The sequence below is a fragment of the Venustampulla echinocandica genome (assembly GCF_003357145.1).
Source record: "Venustampulla echinocandica strain BP 5553 chromosome Unknown scaffold_0, whole genome shotgun sequence".
NCBI classification, from domain to species: Eukaryota; Fungi; Ascomycota; class Leotiomycetes; order Helotiales; family Pleuroascaceae; genus Venustampulla; species Venustampulla echinocandica.
Genome location: NW_022474205.1, coordinates 1,504,614 through 1,520,583, shown reverse-complemented (window position 1 = coordinate 1,520,583; position 15,970 = coordinate 1,504,614). Strand labels below are relative to the sequence as shown.

The 15,970-nt window shown below is 48.6% G+C and overlaps 5 protein-coding genes across 5 annotated transcripts; 1 reads left to right on the top strand and 4 right to left on the bottom strand.

Moving 5' to 3' along the window:
• Positions 1-34: 34 nt before the first annotated feature.
• Positions 35-1,333, bottom strand: BP5553_00472 (Uncharacterized protein; the record flags this gene model as incomplete). Its single annotated transcript, XM_032009095.1, has 1 exon — positions 35-1,333. The coding sequence occupies one exon, from the start codon at positions 1,331-1,333 to the stop codon at positions 35-37; it is 1,299 nt and encodes a 432-aa protein (XP_031873149.1).
• A 1,766-nt stretch (positions 1,334-3,099) lies between these two features.
• On the bottom strand, positions 3,100-5,011 carry BP5553_00471 (putative cyclohexanone monooxygenase; the record flags this gene model as incomplete). Its single annotated transcript, XM_032009094.1, has 2 exons — positions 3,100-4,586; positions 4,660-5,011. 2 exons carry the CDS (start codon positions 5,009-5,011, stop codon positions 3,100-3,102), a joined length of 1,839 nt encoding a protein of 612 aa, XP_031873148.1.
• A 1,764-nt stretch (positions 5,012-6,775) lies between these two features.
• Positions 6,776-7,197, top strand: BP5553_00470 (putative Yippee-type zinc-binding protein; the record flags this gene model as incomplete). The annotated part of the gene is made up of 2 exons (XM_032009093.1): positions 6,776-6,874; positions 6,964-7,197. 2 exons carry the CDS (start codon positions 6,776-6,778, stop codon positions 7,195-7,197), a joined length of 333 nt encoding a protein of 110 aa, XP_031873147.1.
• Positions 7,198-8,332: 1,135 nt separating this feature from the next.
• On the bottom strand, positions 8,333-10,177 carry BP5553_00469 (uncharacterized protein; the record flags this gene model as incomplete). Its single annotated transcript, XM_032009092.1, has 1 exon — positions 8,333-10,177. One exon carries the CDS (start codon positions 10,175-10,177, stop codon positions 8,333-8,335), a length of 1,845 nt encoding a protein of 614 aa, XP_031873146.1.
• A 2,510-nt stretch (positions 10,178-12,687) lies between these two features.
• BP5553_00468 (Eukaryotic translation initiation factor 3 subunit A) lies at positions 12,688-15,970 on the bottom strand (the record flags this gene model as incomplete). The annotated part of the gene is made up of 2 exons (XM_032009091.1): positions 12,688-15,633; positions 15,704-15,970. The coding sequence occupies 2 exons, from the start codon at positions 15,968-15,970 to the stop codon at positions 12,688-12,690; spliced, it is 3,213 nt and encodes a 1,070-aa protein (XP_031873145.1).

Below are 15,970 nucleotides of genomic sequence, written 5' to 3'. Positions count from 1 at the left end.
AATGCTATAATTTCATACCTTCAATTCCCTATCGCTAAGATTTCCCGCCCAACACCTCCCTCTCGATCTCAAACTTCTCATCTAAAAATCGAAAGGTATATTCATTGCTCAACCCAAAGGCTCCAACCTTAGCCTGCAGTGCACCATCTGCCGGTTTAGCAGCCATCCAAATCTCCTTATCCCGCTCCCCAATATGATATAGCCCCTTCCAAACCATCATAGTATGACTGCCCACATCTAAATACAGAGACTTTTCCGCTCCCGAAATCATTGTCGGACATGTAACTCTGTCTAGAAACGAGTTGCCGTTGGGCAATTTAAACGTGAATTTTTTCATCTCGAGAAGAATGTCGGTTGGGCTATCTAACTGCCAAAATGCCCCTGCGAGGTAAACCTCCCATTTCATTTGGAAGGACAGACTCACGCCGAAATTTATCAGGCGATCGACTGTTGCGTTTGAGATCCAGCCGTTCATCCATGCACTAATGAATGCAGGTGAAGTATGCTGAGTGCCGAAATCCCACATATCATATAATGGATCCATGGCTACACAGGCTTTAATTCTCGGATCCGAAGCCACTCGCAAAGCGAAATGGCCACCTAACGCTGAGCCAGAGACGGCGATCCTGTCGAGATCGAGTTCGAGTTCGGGGTTTGACGAGGAATAGGATGTTAGATATTCGAGGACGTGCCGAGTTACATATTCCCAATCTGGACGGAGTTTAAGCCCATGTTTTCTCAACGCCATGCCCTGACCTGGCCCATCAAATGTCAGGGCCGCATATCCCAAATCCGGGGCTGCGGCAGGATTCAGGAAAAACAGTTCTTCTTGAGTAGAATCTGCACCTCCGCAATTGATCAGGATTGGAATCTTTCCCGGTATTCGCTTCGAGGGATGTGGCAAATATAAATAGCCTTTCAAATCCACCCCTCCGGGATACGGAATATCCAGAAACTTAACCTCGCCCTCCAACAATCCCACGCCCCTTTTAAACAACTCTACACCTTTTTCGGCGATTCCAAGACATCGAGGATCTTGCTTCGAAGGCGTAGACCCAACGAACATATACCCACTCGCCCTCGTGTAATTCGATGCTCTCAAAAAGGCTCGTTTCGCCAATTCTCGATTCCCAGCTTCAACACATCGAATCGCTGTCGCTTCAGCTCTTTCAGCTTGTGTTCTCCATGCGTCGCGCCAGGATTCCGCGTCGCCTTCTTTGATGGAAGATACGGCCTGGAGGACTTCGCAAAGCTCAGCTCCACCGTTGGGGGCTGTTCCCAGTATTCGGATGACTTCAAAATTTAGCCAGGTGTTTTTGAAGAATTTGTGCATTTTTCGAAGACCCAAGGAGGAGCGAATGACAGAATGAAAAAGGCTATAATTTTGGCAAAGTGCCAATAATTCATGTTCATTGTCAGTTCTTCAGCTTATGTCAAATTCAAGACCAGGGTTTACGACGAATGCTTTTTGGTGGAACATTCGGATTCGGTGCTAATCCCCGAATCCTCTCCGTATGCCGAATTGAAGTAGACATCCCGATTCGCCAAGACGAGCGACCAGTCAGTTGGAGACCCGACTACCAAGACAATCGGTCACTCAGTCCTCCAGCCAGATCTCCTATTACCCGAGCGTCGGATTACCTGCGAGTGCTTTGGTTCGAAGTTAGTATATCAACTTTAGATTTTATACAACGCTCATCACGTGCCGCCTCCCCCCTTTTTGCATACAACTACAAGCGAGCCCCCAATAGGCGAAACTAAAAAATCCCAACACCTCCTATAAAGGCAAGAAAGGGAGGCAAAATCATTATAATAAATATAGTCTAGAAGCAAAAAGTGTTCAGCCCTGTGTCGAATGCCTAGATCTCTTGCCGATTGTTGCTTTTCGTATTTTGCTATCATTGCCACCCGATCCACTTGGGGGAGACAATTTGATCTCAACCACCTAGCCAGGTGGTCGCCTTCTGCCTTCCTCAACGCAAAAAATCGACTGTTTTAATCTATATAGAGCTTAGGTAGGTAACAGAAGAAAGGAGACAGGCATATGGCTGATAGTATTTAGTCTATGTGTCAAGCCGTTCCCTTCCTTGCATTCATGCACATTTATAATATACCAATATCTTCCAGTTATCAAGACGGACTGTAGTTCTATAATTAATTTGGATAATACGCTTCTATAAACGCTCGTCCGGTGAAGCCATGAATTCTCATGATTTCCTTCTCATTGCACCTGGCCTGGAAGCTTCCCAGGTCCTTTGGGAGATGTAATTAGATCGTCTGCACACCATTTTGCCGACTCCGAAATGCCGTTCAGCTCCTGGTAGCATTGAATAAAACAAACACAACACCAGGATGAGCAGCCTCATCAATTTTCGAGCGCCCAACACATCAGGGAAGACGGCGAGTCGTCGTGAAGCCAAAGTCTTAATGGTACGGCTTACTCGGCGAGGCCGGAGGATACAAGGCGGAAATCATTAAGAATTCACAAATATCAAAAATACATTGCCATACATCGAGTTTACTGTCTCCATCTCGCTCTGGTAATTCCTGCTCGCTGTCGGTTTCCAAGTAAACTAATGTAAGAAGTCGAGGTAGAGGCTCCCGGGCTTTAATCCCTAGTCTTCCTCCTGACGAAGATAAGTCCTTACCTATTACCTAGCCGTTCTTGTTACAATCCTTCTTATGTATTTATAGCTAGTGATTCTTGTTAATTCACGTCCATCACGTTTTGACACAATTTAGAAAAATATACGACTGGATACTAGCGAGTTCACACTTCTAATATCATCCATTGCGAGAAAAATGATAAAGTTAATCTATATAAACTACCATGAGTAACTCCAGTATGATCCTCTTCAAACTGCAGCTTCCCCCTGTCCCCACCCTAATATTCTAATGCACGCCACATCATAAAAACGGAAAGAAGATTTGAGATTTTCGAAAAGGATTGAAGGGAAAAATATAGTTTTGGAAAAAGTAATGAGAAAGAATAGAAATGCCGGGGAGGGGCTTTGCTAAATTTATTGGATATCCTTGTCGGTGTTGCACTCATCTTCCCTTCTCTTGCCCCACCGGCGTTCACTGCACTCCACAAACCTCCTACCGCCTCTCTAATCCCTTCATACTCCCCTCCTCTCTCCATTCCCTAATCAATTTCGTGTATACCTCAATTCCCTTTGGATACATTCCCCATCGAGCCGGGATATCCTCTGGTTTTCCTTCCTTATTATAGTACCCCGGCGGGCATCCCTTGGCAAATTCCAATCTCGCCTCCCTTCCTTCTTCAATCTGTTTTCCCCAATCTTCTTCAGCCTCTTCTGTTGGCTCAATAGCTTGGAAGTCCATCTCCTCTTTTAGACAACCTGCAACTACCTCCGCGATGTGGTCCGCAGCTACATAAACTGTATGAGTCGAATTTGCCGTAACGCCGGCTTGGACAGGCCCAATAAGAAACAAGTTTGGGAAATCGCGAACGTGAATACCGAATAATGTAGAAGGACCACCCGCCCATTTCTCATCAAAAGTTTGACCTTTGGACCCGACGAGATGGATTCCAGTTCGTCGGTAGAAGGTTGATGCTGTTTCAAACTCGAATCCAGTTGAAAAGATTAAGAGATCGACTTCATATTCCTTATTATTGGCAACAACCCCGGAGTCAGTAAGATGAGAAACTCCTTTTCCGTCTGTGTCAATAAGTTCGACGTTCGGTTTGTTGAATGCTGGTAGGTAATCATTGTGGAACACAGGCCGTTTACACATAAACGCATACCAAGGTTTCAATTTGTCTGCAGTCTCCTTGTCTGTTACCGTATCCTCAATAAGTTTCCTAAGACTTTCCATAAGTGTAAAATCAGCTTGCCGATATAACTCCGGGATATTCTCTGGCTTAGGCTCAATTCCTGCTTTTCTTGCTTCTTTCAATATCGTTCTCATTGTCAAAACATCAAGACCTTCCAACGCCGTAGACTCTACGTCTAAATTTTCTCCTTGGAGGATGTTGGCAAAATCTGACATTCTTGCTTTTTGCCATCCAGGTTTTAGAGATGCGATGATAGAGGGATCTGGAGGTTGATTATGACGTGGGGTAATTGACGAGGGAGTCCGTTGGAATACGTAGAGTTTCTTTGCATCTTGGGCCAATTTTGGTACTAGCTGAGCTGCAGATGCACCCGTGCCAATGATTCCCACCGTCTTTCCAGCTAGCTTTGTCATATTACCAGCTGGGTCTCCACCAGTTATTCCGTAATCAAAGCGGCTGGAATGGAAATGATCACGCTTGAAATCCTCGATCCCTGGAATTCCGGGAAGATGAGGCTGATGTAATGTTCCTGTTGCCAGAACCACGAACTGAGAAACAAAGTGATCGGCATGGTTGGTATGGATATGCCAGCGGAGGATAAATTCATCCCAGACGATCGAAGTAATTTCAGTTTGGAGATGCGTTTTTGGTGCAATATCCCATTTTTCGACAATACGTGACATATGTTCACGAATTTCAGGGCCCTGAGGGAAGCGGCTTTTAGGTATATAGCCAGTTTCCTCGAGGAAGGGAAGATAAATTAAAGCCTCTACATCACAACTTACGCCTGTTCAAACATTGGTAATTAGCCACTACCATAATGTAAGAGTTTCCTCAAGAAGACGACGGGGGCAACAAACCAGGGTATTGATTCCAGTACCAAGTGCCTCCGTAACCTGCTCCCTTCTCCACAATCAAGAAGTCCTCCACCCCTTGATTCTTCAACTTCACACCCGCACCTAATCCCCCAAACCCAGCACCCACAATCAAAACTTTAGTTTCTACATTGATGGGATCGCGAGTTAAAGGTGGAGCACCGACGTCTTCTTTGAAATATGAAAGGCTGCCTTCGGGTTGGATGAATTGGCTAGGTCCGTCTTTACGGATACGCTTAGCTCGTTCTTCTCTGTATTTAGCTAAAATAGGTTCCGTATCAAGACTTTTAACCGGGAAGGGTTGGTTGGGAAGCTTGTCGGGAGTAACTGAACCCATGGTTCCGAGCAGTTAATGAAAGCCAAATAGAAAAATAGAATGAAGAAAAATGTAATGAAGCAACTTGCAGTGTTGCACGGCTGAAGAATTGAGACGAGAAAAGCGAAACGTTTGGGTACCAAGATGCTGTGTCCAGAACCTCATATCATAAGGTTTAGATTTACTTTCCATGCTTCTCCCTTTATTCCTCGCTACCTCTTTGATTGGCCTAACTTCGCGGATTGTCCATGCAGTGCAACACAATCTCCAATAGCGTCGCACAAAGCTCGATCGATAACGCCGAATATGAGACCTTTCGGAAGGGGAATGGGGGGGTGGGGAAGAATGACGTCGAACGTGGAAGCCACATAAATTGACGGCCGAAAATTCTTATTCCGACAGCGAATGCATTGCAATTGGCTTAAGTATAGAACTAACAAGGGCCGCGAGATAATGACTATAACTATCGGTATGTACTTTTTCATGGCTTCAAATAGCAACCAAGGAGAACCCGGGTCACTAAGAGCCCTAGGAAGGAAAGGGCCAGGTATGGTAGCTCGGGGTCACAGGTATGCTAGGTTAGGGCCCTGACATGTCCAGCCATATATACGACCCTGTAACATGGAGACAATGGGTGTAACTCGAGTTACCTAGACGAAGAATGCAAAGCCTATAATAAAGAAGAGAGCAAGGTTCGACTAAAATGAAAACAGAGCAGACTAATAAGCCTATAGTAGAAGGCGACGACGAGATAAAGAAAGATAAAGTGCTTGATTGTCATAGGCAACTTGCGGCACAGGCTTGCGCCGACGGGGCGAGCCCTTTCCTTTGTCTAAGTGATTTCTGTCTCGGATGAAAACTTGGCCCGCCACAAAGCTACCCATGCCTGGTCGTTTACTGTAAACATATCCGAACCGCGCCGTCAGTTAGGGAATTTTGGATATACCACACATCAGGAAACGGAGTCGGGAGACTGGGCAAGCTCCCACTCGACCAAGGAGTAATCTACTCGTCAGGGTATAGGAGGACGCATGCGGCATGCCAGAGTAAGCCCTGTTTGGATTAGATAGTGTTCCCATATCTTTGCGTGAAGGCCAAAGGCCGTAATGAAATCGCCTTGGTAGTGGCAGTAGCAGCAGCAGCAGTTGCAGTAAGGTACCTTTATGTATGTCGGCGAGATCATGGCCGTCAATCTTACAATGGGGAAAAGGAGGTCAATGAGATGCGCTTACTAATAATCCAGACTTCGCCTGTCGGTTCCAGGGATATGTAATCGGCCGTGACTACCTCTTATCGAGAACCATTTCCCCGCCATCCTCGCGCCCCTTGCTACGTGCGACGTACTGCGAACCTTGTAGTCTCCCATCCCAAGAACCCTACTCCGTACATCTCGCCGCCTCACAACACCGCCGATCCCTTCGTTCATTTCCCTGGTCATCAAGACGACTACAGTCACTAGTCGGTATTTCCCGACAACGATAGATAATAGGAGTACCTCGTACCGCCCCAGCGTCCAAGGTTCCGGGTACACGTCAACCAGTCCAAGGTCAACACCGCTCGTCACGACCTCCCCAGGGCTTTGCTGCTGGAAATCCTACTTTGGTACCGCCTCATATACCACCTGGGACCTGGAATTTACCACGCGAACTGCCAGCCACCGACGAGCGTGGCATACGGGTGACTTATCTTACCGTCGCGGCCGAACAAGCAAGCCGACACAGAGGCGAACAGTCCAAAGAGCCGAGGTTCGAGAACAAGTGAGAGAGTCAAAGCAAAGAAGGCACCATGGGCCTCTCATATAACGTCTATCTCAACAGCCGTAAGATCTACGGATGTAAGAACTGCAAGGCACATCTGGGGGACCATGATGATATTATGTCAAGGGTTCGTGTCTTCCTTTCCCTCTTCCTTTCTATCCACTACTCCATTAACACCCCCATTTTAAACCAAACCCCGCCCTAACGTTTTAGCAGAATTTCCGCGGCCAGCACGGCAAAGCCTACCTTTTCAATAACGTCGTAAACGTAACAGCCGGCGAAGCCAGCGAGCGCAACATGACGACCGGCCGCCATATCGTGCGCGATATCCAATGCCAGCAGTGCAGCGAGACGGTGGGTTGGAAATATGATAAGGCGTTCGAGGCAAGCGAGAAGTATAAGGAAGATAAATATATTCTAGAGGCGGAGTTGCTGTGCAATGTTACGTGAGGTTGGGGTTTGCATGAGGAGCAAGCAAGGTATCTGGAGCTACGGAGGCATATGGGGATGGTGTCATTGGTGTTTGGAGTATTCGTTTCAATCTGGAGGGTTTCGGTGGCAAGGCCGAAAGGTGGATCTGTTTTAGTGGTGCACAGGCGGGACTTACTGCGGAAATGGGTGAGAATTTACAGAGTCTTCGCTCCTGGTTGCTAGCAAGCAAGCATAACACTAAGCATTTGTAAGACATACACGTTTATTCATACAGCGTGCGACATTACTTGCTCACATAGTGCACACTGCATACCGCCTCTGCCAACACGGTTTTACATAAATGTCCCTTTGCTCGCTGTGGGATAGACATGCAAGTCAAAGCCATAAAATTACATGTTTACCGGTGCCATGACTTAGACAGTTGACAGATAAGTATGGGATTCAGGCCACTCTAATTTAGTTCGCGAGTACTGGGCAGTGCTTTCGAATCAATAGGCTATTGTGATGATAGTTTTGAAGCGATGTCATACAATTATGCGAATAACTACTGACTTGGAAGCTACAGATCAGCTACTAAGACTTGCCATCGCCTAGTTGAACACAACACAAAAAGAGAAAAAAATAGCAAAATAAATATCCAATGGAGTGTTGGATACCGAGAAACTCGAGCTGTAGCCTTCTAGCCTTTGTTATCTCTAATAGAGAGTCCAAAGTCGTCCTAGATTGTTTGTTGTGGCGGCTGGGTTCACTACTATAGCAACAGGCCTAGTTGCCTGTCTCCAGTTGTTACGATATATCGATACCAGATACCAGATACCTACCAAGGTGAAAACTCCCCATTTCGTATCACGTGGGGGAGACTCAACAAGCCGCCATACCGACTATGGCACATTGTATTCGGATTATTCGCTAGGAGTAACAGACTTGTGTGAGTTTTATAACTCAATATCGAATCTTGGACTGCCAGCACCTGCATCAATAAATCAAGCAACAATTTGGTGCTATTAATCGCGTTATATTATTGCTAATTGATACATCAATCCATACATCATATTATTCCACAAAAAATATTGAATTACAAACAAGAAAAGGATCATTCCTAATCCTTTCCCTTAAAAGAAATCTTTTCCCATAACACTTCTCTAACTCCTCTTTAATACCATCCAGAATTGAACCTATCGCATCTCCCACCACTGGGCTTCACGCCCGAATTGGCATCATAACAATCCTGTCTCTGATCCTTGCACTTTTTGGTCGCAGTGCCGAACGAATCCCCAAATCTCGGGTTGGAAGTTCGCCGTCTTGAATTTCCTCTGCAGCCCTCAGCATATGTGCCGGCGCAGCTATCGTACTGAGCGTCGCAGGCATCCTTGCATGCATCCGCTGGCTTTCCTCGAGGGTAGGACGGGCACTTCTTGGAGTCTGGGGATGTGTAGAGCTTGAAGCAGTTCCCTTTCTTGAAGTCTGTGGGCTCGTTGTTGCATGTCAGGCAGGGGAGCGGGATGCTTCCTACGGGGGTTTGGGAGGTATAACCTTTGGAGGGGTTATGAGGCTGGTTGCAGATGTTGCTATTAGTTGGGATGGGCACAACAGTAGTGCAAGATGTTTTTGAAGTCAAGGTTGTGGATGGCTTTGTTGGGTTGTTGGAGCTGCTGGTTACGGGGCATGCGTAGGTAACGGTTGAGACTGTTGGCTTGGGAGGCGTCGGGGGCGAGGCTGGCGGGTACTTGGACTTGCAGCCTTGGTTTGAACAACTTCCTCCCCTGCAGGTGTTTTGGCAGTAGGTCGAGACGGACTGACACCAGTTGGAGAAGTCGAAGCATTTGATACTGTCGGGCCATCCAGCTTGCGCGAAGCAGGAAGCCACTTGCAAAACACAATTTGATTGTGCCTTCAGGCATGATGGATTATCGCCAAAGGTTGGAAGGGGGTTGGAGCACCACTTTCCACATTTATATTCACAAGTAGGTGTCGGTGAAGCGGTGGTGGTGGAAGTGCAAACCGAGGGTGCTGTCGTTACTGGAGTCGTCGTGTTTGGAGGTTCAGTCGGCGAGGTAGGGGATACAGGAGGACTGGTGGTTGGTGACGTGGTTGGTGACGTGGTAGGTGAAGTAGTGGGCTCAGTAGTAGGCTCAGTGGTGGGCTCTGTAGTGGGCGATGTAGTGGATACAGGAGGACTGGTGGTTGGTGATGTAGTAGGTGGAGTAGTCGAGGACGAGGATGAAGATGACGATCCTCCTCCACCACCACAGGGCTGAGAACTTTCGAGATCATGAGCAACGTACAGGTCCATAAGCTGCCTTCCACCGCACGACTGCGAGGAGTCCCCTGTGCATGCCATATTACACTGGGTGCTATCCACAGACGTTGTGCCATCACTAAGGACCACTCCGCAATAACATTCTTGGCCGTACTCCAAACCAGCAAGAGGGAATCCACCCGCCTTGCAAGCATGAAGACACGCTTCCACAGTCGTACTAGCCTCGCTGACCGAATTCTGCCTCCATGTCAATGAATGACCGCTTGGTCCCTCAGCGTAACATCCCGAGTGTTGGTAGTCTGAAATATCCGTGCTATCTACCGCTGGAAAGGTTGGGTCCTGGTAGACGGAGACCAAGTTGTTACCACCGCAAATTGCAGTGTTATCCCCCGTGCAAGGGAAGGTGCATTGCGAATCGTCGACTTGAGGACCATTGAGGGAAGCTCCGCACACACATTTCCCATAGTATTCCAAGCCGGCATATCGATAGTCGTTGCCTTTGCAGAACGCCGTGCATTGTTGGATTGTCATATTCTGGGAGTCCAGGCCGGAGTTGTAGAGAAGGACACTTGGGTCTGGTGGGCCGGGATCCTGGAAGCAGCCAGTGTAAACATAAGGGGTGAAATCCGTGCAGGACGGTTTACCAGGCTCTTCGGTACGCCTGAGTAGGCTAGCATTGGCCCCAGAAAAGAGAGTGATAGCTGCCGAAGCAGTCAGGAAAGATTTGAGGCTCATCATGGTGCTGGATGATAGTGCCAGGGAAAACGAGTGACTTGAAGACAAGATGTCGAGCAATATAGAAGAAACGCGACAAAGGAGGCCAACGGGCTCAGTAAATATATAAGCAAATGGCAGGCGGGTGGAACACTGTTCCACAATTAGAATGATCACACTAGACCATGCTTAAGCCATGTGGTGCATGATCAGCTGAAGTAAAAAGGACAAAGTGCAATAATGTTGCATTGGGGGACGTGCTGTAGTACATCGGGCCCATAGCATACGTAGGTACATGGTGCACAGCTACTAAACTGTGTAGCCAGTACAAAGGCGCCTGGAGTACTTCGTATGTTGGGGAACGGCCGAGTTTCGCGTCTGTGGCTGGCTCTAGGCACCTGACTCAACCCATAGAGAGATATGAACATATCATGCACCACCACATGTAATTATGAGGATACGGGGTATTGCCAAGGGGTTGATTCCCGATATATGTGCTAGGCGCTCCGAGCCCAAAGAAAATTTAAGCTTCAGCATTCTTCCATCAGCCTCGTGTAGCGTATCCAGAAGCAAACTTCGAGCTTAGATTTGGGGCTTTAACAGATGGCATGCCTGTACCGTTGTACTATGTTTTTCTCTTTCGTCCGCTCTTTCCCTCCTTTTCTGTAACCGGTAGTCTTTCACAAAAGCCGTGACAGTGGGCGGTGTCCTTCGGAATCCAGGAGACAGTCAGGGCGGTATGCATGTTGGGGAGGCTCGAGAGAGCTCCACAACAGTCTGGAGCGTCGACGTGGTGTTTTTCCGTACCTTGCATAGTACCCCGGACAATGTTGTACAGATCAATAGAGTATTAGAGTATTTATTCGTCTCAAAGGAGACATACAAGGCTGAACGACTGGACGCCTTCGACCATGGCGTCCACACCGGGGCTGCCGACTGAGAGTCCGAGGCCTTAATCTACGAAAACGGTTTTAGCGTTGGGTTCGCTTCAGTCCCGTCCCTGGAAGCGGACGATTCGGAGCAGCGGTCGTTCCTAGAAAAGCAAATGGCCTTTTAGAAGCGGCTGAAGTGATGGTCTGATACTACTACTACATACAAAAGTAGATTTATTAATAAGTATTAGGCTTGTTTGGACTCTGCCGGCCGCCACATTCGCTAGTTTTGCCCTGGACAAGCACTAGGAGATCATCACAAGGACCAATGCCGGAAAGTAAACAGCAGGGACCGCTTCAGCGCTACAGGATATTGAGCCTCAGTTGAAACAACAAGCCTTTGCCCTTCTGTCGGTGATCATGGGGATCTCCTTTCGCGCCACCCGGGACCTTCGAGAACAGTAACGTAGAGCAGTCAATGGAATGGAAGGTTGTGGGGAGCACCGAGGCGTTGGGAGGTGATTCGGCTTGTTCAAGCGCGTGGCACGCTGCGATGCGGAATTTCGATATTCTTTAATTAATACCGTTTGCTTCGTCCACTGCCGTGCAGAGGAGAGTAGTATTGCCGCTCCCGATAATGCTGCTGTTCGGGGGTTTTCAGGGGGCCTGCAACTCGATGCGGACTAAGTACTAAGTACGTCTGGGGGTGTCTCACGTTCCACGGCATGCTTGAAATACGAGCATTGTAGTTCTCATATATTTCTCCGCATTTCAAGTCCTGTTTGTTTATTCTCCCTCTCGCCCCCATTCAGGAATAATAGGTTCACACCAACACCACACATATTTTCCCCCTCGTAGGGCTTGAAGGATCGAATAAGTGTGCCAATATACCATTGTCGAGTATTGAGCTTGCCACGTGGAGTAACGCAGACCTGTACTGCCCCGGACAAAGCCACGAGACGATGGCCGTGAGGTGGTGGAATGCAGGTATCGTGGCTTTGCACGGGACAATAGAGGTCTGTGTTACTAGGCATATTATGACTACTATCTCGTTGTAAGCTAAGGTACGGATGAGGGCATTCTTAACCCCCGAATACGATGGCGAAAGCAAGCTTTGACCGCAATTACTTCTTCTCGTGCAATCTACACATAATAGCTTGCATTCTCGCACTCAGTCTTATTATTAGAAGCCCTTGGGCTTCCGAGCGTTTTTGTGCTACAGCAACGTACAGGTGTACTATCGGGGTTTTTAGGGTAATGCAAGCCTCCACGTTTCAGGATACAATCAACACACAGGTAGACACTTGACCCTCCTGACTAAATATCCACATCGGAGAAAGAGAAGTAAACAGAAGGTAGGCATAAGTTTAAAGCATCTCGAATGGGTCTCGGGACTGTGCTACGGATTATGGAGAGTACATACCTCGTATTGGGAGGGTTTAAGACTAGTCGACTAGAAAGCGAATAATATGGGTATTGATATTAGAAGTTGATTAGATGGCTTCACAAGCTCCAGATGATGAATCTATTCTTAACTCTTCAATTTCACTTCTTTGTTCTAGGTAAGCAACCTAGAAGGCCTCAACGCCGTAGTAATTACAATGTACCCTTTGCAAGAAATGAGAAGTTCCCATGCATCCTTCCTCATCCCATTTTTCACCCTTACTGCTTGTTGCGCAGATGTGGCGGCACAAACTTCCCAGCAGTTCCGCTAGGTTTGAGACTATCACCTGAAGCTGCTGCTGGTGGAGCAGGTGAAACATCACGTTCGTCTTCGCCTCTACCCGATCGTCCTCGCGCCATTGCGGAAGGGAGTCGCGATGCGGGAGCCGAGTCGCCAGCACCCGATGTCTTCGCAGCTTCCCTCTCTCTCCAGGATGGTTTGCCACCAGCAAGGGCAAGGCGAGGGGGGCCTCTCTCTCCGGATTGATCGTTGGAGTCAGTCCTCTCCATAGGAGCTGCACGTCCCATCGGCGAAGCGCGTGCCATTGGAGATTCAGTGCGGGTGGGTGCAGCAGCGGAAGGTACTTCCTTGCCCTCTGCACGCAGACGCTCCTTTTCTCTCCATCCCATCTTAGCACCAGCAAGAGGCAGAGGTGGACGAACACCGGAACCAGAGCCAGATTCAGCACGATCCATTTGAACCCCACGGCTTTTAGCCTTCTCCTCCGCCTTGCGTCTCTCAGCTTCTTCGGCTCGTCGTGCTTGCAACGCAGCCATCTCCAACGCCTCTTGCCGCTCCTTCTCGCGAATGGCTTTGAGCTCGGCGAATTCTTTCCGCTTCTGTTCTTCCCTTGCAGCCTTCTCCTCTGCCTCTCTTGCGGCGCGCTCTTCCTCCTCACGCAATATCCGCTCTTGCTCAGCAAGCTCCCGCTTCTCACGAGCCTTCCGCTCCTTAAACTCCTTCTTTCTAAGTTCGATTTGCTTCTCAAGCTCCTTGGTTGCGTCACGGCGGCGCTTCTCAAATTCGTCATGTCTCCGCTCAACAATGGTTTCCTTGAATGATTCGTAGAAGGGTACCAATCGAGACAGCCTATGCTTGAGCTCGACATTAGCCTTATGTTTGGCCTCGGAATCTTTCAATGTCTGCTCCTTGATCTTCTCATAAGCATCTAGATCCCGCTGGCGTTGCTGAGCGTAGTCTTCGGGCAGCTTCTTGGCTTCTTCTTTTCTGAATGCTCGCTCGAGATGGTCGATACGCTTGGCAGTGACTCTCAGCTTCTCGTTGATATCATTCTTCTCACGCTCCAACTGAGCAAGCTTCATGGCACGGAGACGGTTGCTATCAAGATTTTCCAGGTCTTCCACATCGATGTCGAGTGCCTTGGGACCAATCTTGAGAGCCGCAATCTCCTTCTTGAGTTCTTCTTTGCGGACACGGTCAAGCTCAGCCTTCATGCGCTTCTCTTCACGATCTTTTTGTTCCTGGGCGAGTCTCTTGTCCTCAGCTTCCTGGATTTGTGCTGCTCGAATGCGCTTGCGAGTGGCATCTTCCTTCTCCTTGCGGGCTTGGATTTCGGATGCCTCCTCTTTCCGCTTGGCGATGATTTCCTTGCGCGCGAGAATATCGTGATGCTCCTGTTCGGCACCAGCCTTAGCCCGCGCGTATGCTGCATCCCGGGCTCGAATTCTGGACTCATTGACCGAGGGGTCGATATATTGACATGTAACGTAGAGAGACTTAGCCAACCGCGTCAATTGTGTTCGAACAATCTCGGATGGGGTATTTTGCAGTCTTTGAACGGAAGATGTCTCACTCTCAGCTGAACCGGCGCTTGACCCGGTATGGACAGCTTTAGTCGAGGAGAAGACGTCGGTATCGAAGCTAAGGACCCCTGTAGCGTGATCCATGCGGATAGCAAGGTCACCCTTTTTGTTGCCGTTCATGATAAATTTCTCAATTGTATCTTTTGTTACTTGGAAAGGCTCGGGGAACTGGGCAAGGTTCTCGACAAAAGCAAGGTCGACGGTCTCATAGACCTGGGACAGTTGTTGGAAGAGTCTAGTCAGGATAACTTGCTGGAGAGGGAGGACATATTTTGCCATCTCCTCATCAGCACCAATCTTAACCAAAATGGGTGAGATCTTCTTGCAGATAGACAGGGGGTGGAAGTCAACTTCGAGAATGTTGAAAAGCTCACGGATTTCGGGACGGGCGCGCTTCAAGAGGCCCTTGCTCATAGCATCTCTAAAAAGGACGGCACGAGTAGGAGCCTGTGCCATACCCAAAAGATGAGTGAGACGGGAGTTCTTGTTCTTCTTGGCCTCATCAATATCAACCAAAGCACCGCGGGACCGCGATGTGCTGATAACTGGGATGGCGAGAGCAGAGAGCAAGACAAACGAGGCGGCCTTGGAAAGGTCTGCTTCGGAAGTGGCTGGGTTGTCTGCCTTCTTGCTCTGGCCTGAAGCGAGCATTGACGCAGATTGGCGGAGAAGATTATAATATCTAGACCATGCCGCAGCGTGGAAAAGATAATTCTCGCCAACCAAAAAGATCCGGGTCAGCTTCTCGTAGTAATTTGCCATCATAATGTTCTTTGGTGGGCGCTTGCTAAGGTTGAGCAAGGTGTGGATATCTTCAACACTTCGGAATGCCTCCTGCCACAACTCCAGCTCGACTGCCACGTTCAGCTGTTGAAAACGCGTCTCCAAATGGCGCTGCAGAGTATCTGGGTCATTCAGATTGATAGCGTGCATCTGAGCAGAGTACTTTGCCGCGGTCTGAACATGGTTTCGGAGGAGCTCGCAAAGACGGCGGAATTCGGTCTTTCTTGTGTATTTTTGGCAGAACTCGAATGCTTGCATGGCAGTGCTCTGGTACATAATCTCCAACCTCGCGTTGTTCCTGAGGATATCGAGAACGGTCCGGTAAGTCTCCCAAAGAAACTTCAGCCATGGTGTCACGATCGCGCGATCTGTGCGGTCCCGAGATTGTTCACCGGAAACAGTTGAAAGAAGAATGGACTCCGGGGTCTCGCTGGCTTCCAGATCGTCGACACTCGCGGTTGCCGCCGTGGTTTCGAGGGATGACTGAACTTCGTCGGCCTTTGCCTGGGCAGTCTTCACCTTGTCCTCCGCCAGCTCGATAAACTTCTTTAGGACCAACTTTTTAAAGGGGGCGAATATTAGCATCTTCTCCGGATCATATTTCATCCACCATACGCGTAATACACACCTCGATGGTTCCAACGTTGGTATTCTGGCTGATGTTCTTGTACTGGTATAAGGCATCCTTCGCCAATTTTCCCTTCTTCTGCTCGACGGACTGTTCCACCAACAGGAGCATCACCGGCTCCAGCGACGTGATGGGGACATTGCGCGAGCGTTTGGAGGTGATATGCTCATGGAGCAGGACGAGGGCGGCGGAGGACTGCCCAACGCCCATCAACTCATGGGCGCGCTTCAGCACATTCTCGGGCTTCTGATGAGGCGGAGGCGGCAT